The sequence below is a fragment of the Meleagris gallopavo genome, chromosome 2, assembly GCF_000146605.3.
Source record: "Meleagris gallopavo isolate NT-WF06-2002-E0010 breed Aviagen turkey brand Nicholas breeding stock chromosome 2, Turkey_5.1, whole genome shotgun sequence".
In the NCBI taxonomy this organism is placed as follows: domain Eukaryota; kingdom Metazoa; phylum Chordata; class Aves; order Galliformes; family Phasianidae; genus Meleagris; species Meleagris gallopavo.
This window is the reverse complement of record NC_015012.2, coordinates 83,565,813-83,571,704: the sequence shown is the minus strand read 5'-3', so window position 1 is coordinate 83,571,704 and position 5,892 is coordinate 83,565,813. Positions and strand designations below refer to the sequence as shown.

Genomic DNA, 5,892 nt, shown 5'->3' with positions numbered 1-5,892 from the left:
GGCTGGGCACAGAGACTGGTGTGAATGGAGTTAAATCCAGCTGGCAAGTTGTCACAAGTGATGTTCCCCAGGGAGTCAGTATTGGGGCCTGTCCCGCTCAATATCTTTATTGATGATTTGGATGAGGGAATCAAGTGCACTCTCAGTAAGTTTGCAGATGACACCAAGTTGACAGGAAGTATCAATCTGCCTGGGAATAGGAAGGCCCTATAGAGGGATCTGGACAGGCTGGATAGTTGGGATGAGGACAATGGGATGAAGTTCAACATGACCAAGTGCTGGGTCCTGCACTTTGGCCACAGCAACCCCAGGCAATGCTACAGGCTTGTGGCAGAGGGACTGGAAGATTGTGCAGTGGAACCAGACTTTGGGGTATTGGCTCTGCTGAACATGAGCCAGCAGTATGCCCAGGTGGCCAAGAAGGCCAGTGGCATCCTTATGTATCAGAAGCAATGATGCCAGCAGGAGCAGGGAAGTGACCATCCCACTGTACTCAGTACTGGTAATGCCACATCTCAACTACTGTGTTCAGTTTTGGGCCCCTCACTACAAGAAAGACATTGAGGCCCTGGAGTGTGTCCAGAGAAGGGAAATGAAGCTAGGGAGGGGTCTGGAGCACAAGTCTTATGAGGAGTATCTGAGGGAGCTGAGATTGTCAAGTCTGGAGCAGAGGAGGCTCAGGAGAGACCTTATTGCTCTCTACTACTACCTGAAGGGAGGTTGTGATGAGGTGGGAGTCAGCCTTTTGTCCCAAGTAACTAGCGATAGGACTAGAGGGAATAGCCTCAAAGTTGTGCCAGAGAAGATTCAGGTTTGGGTGTTAGGAAGAAAGTCTTCTCTAAGCAAGTGGTCAGGGGCTGGACTAGGCTGCTCAGGTAGGTGGTGGAGTCACTGAACCTGGAGCTGTTTGAGAAACATTTAGATATTGAACTGAGGGACATGGTTTAGTGGGAAGTATTGATGGTAGGTGGACAGGTGGATTGGATGATCTTGTAGGTCTTTTCCAACCTTGGTGATTCTGTGATTCTAAAGGGGGGAAGAATATAAGATGGAGTTATAAAATATATAATCAGGAATGTCTATTTTGTTTTTTAAAATACAATTATACTCAACTAAAATGTCAACAAGAACATTCAGTCTCTTATTAAGAAAATAAAGACTGACACTTGAATCCCTATTACCTCCATCTAATTCCCTTCCTGCCGTCCACTGTGTTTTGCCTTACTTTTAATTCCATATCTCAATGTAATGATTTTCCTTTTTTTTCTTTTTCTTTTCAGGGATAACTAATGATTCCATAAAACATACAGTTTTAGAAGTTTTACTGCCCTTGAGTATTCTAACTAGCTTTATACTTATCTTATTCTTAACTACTGTTATTAATACTTCTCTTATACCAACACAGTAAATCTCTGCTGTGAAGTACAAGAATGAATAGCTTTAAATATGAAGTCTAACTTCCAAAAAAAAGGTGTATATAATAGGATGGTATGGATACATTTTCTAATTTAAGCTATTCTCATGAAAACATTTTTTTTGTGAAATGCATCACAAGAAAACTGGTCAGCTTCTTTCTATTTAAATCAAGAGACACTACTAGATCAAGAAATTACTGACTTTAAATTATTTCTATCTTATCTTTCTAGCACATCTATTAAAAGCATATTGAATTTATGAGTATTGGTGTTGTGAACATCCTAAATCATCCAACAAGAACTGATCCTGAATTGCAAAACTGTAGTTGGCAACCAGTGTATGATTCTGAAAGATTATGAGGATTATGAACCTTTTCTTGTTATATTGCCAACAAGAGGAAGGTCCTCATGGATGCAAATTAAGTATCTACAGCTTCTGTTGTCCTTTAAAATAGTCACAGAGAAGTCTGATTTCTTTCTGATACAAGAAATTTAAAAAACCTGAGGAAATGTAAAACTGTACAACAACCTAAATCAGCCATTTCAGTAAAGAAAAGGTTCACATCATTATTATAGACCAAGAAAAATGTTTTGTCTTACCTGTAAAGCCCTTGTCACATTCACAAAGAAAGGTGTTTGGAGTTACATTGCTGCAGTTGCCATTGAAACAAGTATGTGGTTGGCATTGTCCAACTATTTCTGTACAATTTTTACCTATTTAAAAGGAGTAGTAAGAACACTGAACTTAATTAAATATTTTAATTTTTTTCTCAACATTTCAAATATATATGTTAAATAATAGATGATAGGTAGATATTAGTGCTAATATTGGTCACTATATTTAAAGAAAATTACTGGAGTTTTAAAGAACAATACAAAACTGTTTAGTTGCTTTAATATGAACTAATGTTTATCTACCCCATCTACCACATGATTACAAATTCACGTGTAACATAAAATCCAAATGCAATTAATAGAGTAGATATTGTTTTTTGTTTTTGACATGAATATAGGTTACAGTTTCTTCCAGCATAAAAAGTAAAAATGAAAAACAAAGCTGTTTTCGTATGCAGTCCAATTTTTGACTAAGTTTTTCTTATTATGCATCTTTCTGAGAATTACCATTTCAATTATCAATTGTTTTGCTATTACAGCATACGGGCATAAAAAAATGAATATGCTTCCTACTTGTATTGTTACTATAACATTATTTATGATTCAGCAATTATCCCACTTTCTAATAACTTTTTGTTATGGGAAATGCTTTTATTTCCAGTGCTTTTGTGTCGCCATGATTTGATGGTTTAATCTCCTAGTTCTTGTTCCACACAGTTTATTTATTGGACCAGTACTATCAGTACAAAGTGATGGCATTAGCCAACGCTGTCCCATATAGGCTAGGAGAATATTTTGAGCGTTGCTTAATGACTGCATTAAACATGATTAGTTTTAATTACTTATGAATATTCCAATCGGTCTGAATAATAGGAGTAGCAGGCTTTTTAGGCGTTACTATTTTCACAGAATCACAGAATTGTAGGGGTTGGAAGGGACCTCTAGAGATCATCGAGACCAACCCCCTGCCAAAGCAGGTTCCCTACACCAGGTCGCACAGGTAGGCGTCCAGGCGAGACTTGAATATCTCCAGAGAAGGAGACTCCACAACCTCCCTGGGCAGCCTGTTCCAGTGCTCCGTCACCCTCACCGTAAAGAAGTTCTTTCAAAGCATTTTACGCAGCCCCCAGAAGTCACAAAAGAAATGGGAAACATACTGCATCAGTGATTTCTGCCATTAGTTTTCTGCTACTTTTTAAAGTTTTAAATTATAAAAAAAAATATTTTTCTCATATCACTGATATATTCATACTTGCATAATCTATTTGCAAATGCATCGGTAACTGAACTATTATGCCATTTGAAAAGCAAGTAAAAATAAATTACGTGAAACTTTATTTTAACATAATCTTTAAATTCTTTCTGTGAACCTACTCATTCCTGACTCATCAAATGTGTTTCCTAACATAGCATCACGATTGAAAGAGCACAGAATTGCAGCCACTGAAGGAACATTTGCTAGAATTCTGCTCCACAAGTACGGACAGAGTTGCAACAATCCTTCTTTTGATAGGAATAATTAATTCTGGTACTTTCTGGTTTCCTGAGCTGCATTAATCTGAATGCAGGAAAAATATATCCAGTGTTTACATCATCCCCTTTTGTTTTTCCATGAAATCAAGACAATGACTGGGTAAGAATGTATATAATCATACTGTACTCTGATAGCAAACAAATATCCTAGATCCTTTGCCTAGATGTACAAAATAAATACTGCAGCTTTACATACATAAAATTCAGTGATTTTTTAAAAATTATTATTCTTACATGAAATATTTAATCTGATGATAGCAATAATTTGTTAAACAAGCATGTTTAGCAAACTTCTTTGGAAAGGAACATAAAATGTAAAAATTATGGAAAACATGTAAGTATAGGGTTTTTCTTTTTTTTTTTTGCCTAATTAAATAAATTATTGTTATTGAAAAACAATTGATTTTTTAAAATTTTTCAGAATTTTAAATAGTTGTTTTTGTATGGGCTAACTCCCAGAAATTTGTTATTTTGTGTAAGAATTTTTTGTTGTTGAGCAAACATATTAAAAAAAAAAATCTGTTACTTCTGTCATGTTCTTAAGTGGGAAAGAAGCATGAACATGATCTTTTAATTCTCCCTCTACAATGAACACAAGAATGTAAGCAAGTACAAGCTATCTTTGAATGACTGCCAAGATGAGAGACTATGAGAGACTATCAGTAAAAGGCACTGTGCATGTACAGTAGGTGCAATGGACAATCAAAATGTATGGAAACATTGCTAATGACATGCTCACTTTATATATATTTATATTCTTTAGTGGACAATAACACTTATTTATAGGTAGAAAAAATACCTGAAAACTCTGGAGGACAAGTGCATTCATATGACTTTCCGGTGCCTTCTGATTTCTCAGTACAAGAGGCATTGTTATGGCAAGGTTTAGTGGAGCACACATTAAACTTCTGGCAGAATTTTCCAGAATACTGTGAGAAACAGTGGCAACTATACTGCTTTTCCCAAACATGGCTTAAACATCTTCCATGCTTGGAGCACAATGGTGCATTTGGAGTCTCTTGACAAAACTGCTGCTTCACAGTTACATTCAGACGAAGGCCCATGTTGCACAGATGTGGGCCTCTCTTATGTAGCTCCACAAAGTAATGAGTTCCAACACCAAGCCAGGTAGGGTCAACTTGGTGCAGTCCTCTTATCTGGCAAACAAAAATCTGTTGTTCTTGAAGAAAGCCAGTTTTAGGGCAATTAATAAATTCTTCCTTGGAGACATTTAACAAATTCATACCATAGGATTGAAATGATGGATCAGAAGAGATGAAGAGACTATCACCCAATTGAAGCTGTACAGGGCATATCTGAGGGACACTGAGATTTTTGTCTTCCCTAGTAGAATTTGTATTCACATTCCAGCATTCTGAATAAAAGTCTGTGCATATATTTTTCCTTAGTGTCCACTCCATTACAACATGTTTTGGTTCCACTCGCCATTCAGCAATTATTTGCCTCTCACATATGATCTGCCCCTTCACAATGCAGAGCTGAAGAAAGAACACTACCATGTGAACTGTTGATTTTGGAGTCATTGTTTCAACTAGCATGTGGGAGTCTTCATTCACATCTGCTTTATTACTGAAAATGGATTTAGATCACCTTTATCCTCAGCTGTTTGTATTCTTTTTGGTAGCCTAGGAATTCAAACAGAGAAAAACATTGTTTTCATGCTAAATGCAGTAGATTGATAAAGCTTTGTAAAGAGAGAGAGAGAGAGAGAGAGAAAAAAGATTCAGCAAAGTAGGGTTGACATGTAATAAGACATCAGAATTCTTTTTCTGACATTCCTCAGTTTTTCTTTCTTTTGGGCAAACCCATTGAAGGATCCAATATTATTTATGTACAAAGCTTAACAGTATATAGCACCTGCTTCTGACGAAATAAAGCAACATCCAGTCAGTCCTATATGCACAACTGTAGTACATGCAGAAACAATCTATAGGCAGTCTGATGAAACTGTGTATTAACTATGGTAAAAACACATGGCAAGCATCTACTGTACTGGAGTAAATGACTTCTCTTCCCAGTTGGTCAGCAACTTGCTTTTGCCTTTGCCTTCTTGCTCTCCCTCTCCTTTTGCTTCAAGGTAATCTTCATTGTCTGAGCAAGCCTTCAACAGAATTGCACCTCCTTAGTAAACCATGCATGAGAGCTTAGCCCAATGACCTTTGTGAAGCAATGACCAGAGCTGTTAAAGCCTTAGATGAAACCATAAGGTTGTGAATTATTGACTAGCAACTAATAACAGTGCAAGATCTGAGGCTTAGAATGTTAAACTCAAAAGGGGTAGAAGCTGCATTTTGCTCGCCTTCTCAAA

At 36.8% G+C, this 5,892-nt stretch overlaps 1 protein-coding gene across 1 annotated transcript in view; it reads right to left on the bottom strand.

Annotated features, from left to right (window-relative positions):
- LOC100538570 (protein eyes shut homolog) overlaps positions 1 to 5,203 on the bottom strand; it is a 6,633-nt gene extending 1,430 nt beyond the window's left edge. The window contains exons 1-2 of the mRNA XM_031552245.1: positions 4,363 to 5,203; positions 2,016 to 2,129 (exon numbers count right to left, since the gene is read on the bottom strand). Of these exons, the coding sequence (XP_031408105.1) occupies positions 2,016 to 2,129; positions 4,363 to 5,122 (874 nt within the window). The 5' untranslated portion in view covers positions 5,123 to 5,203. The remainder of the gene's footprint in view (positions 1 to 2,015; positions 2,130 to 4,362) is intronic.
- Positions 5,204 to 5,892: the final 689 nt, after the last annotated feature.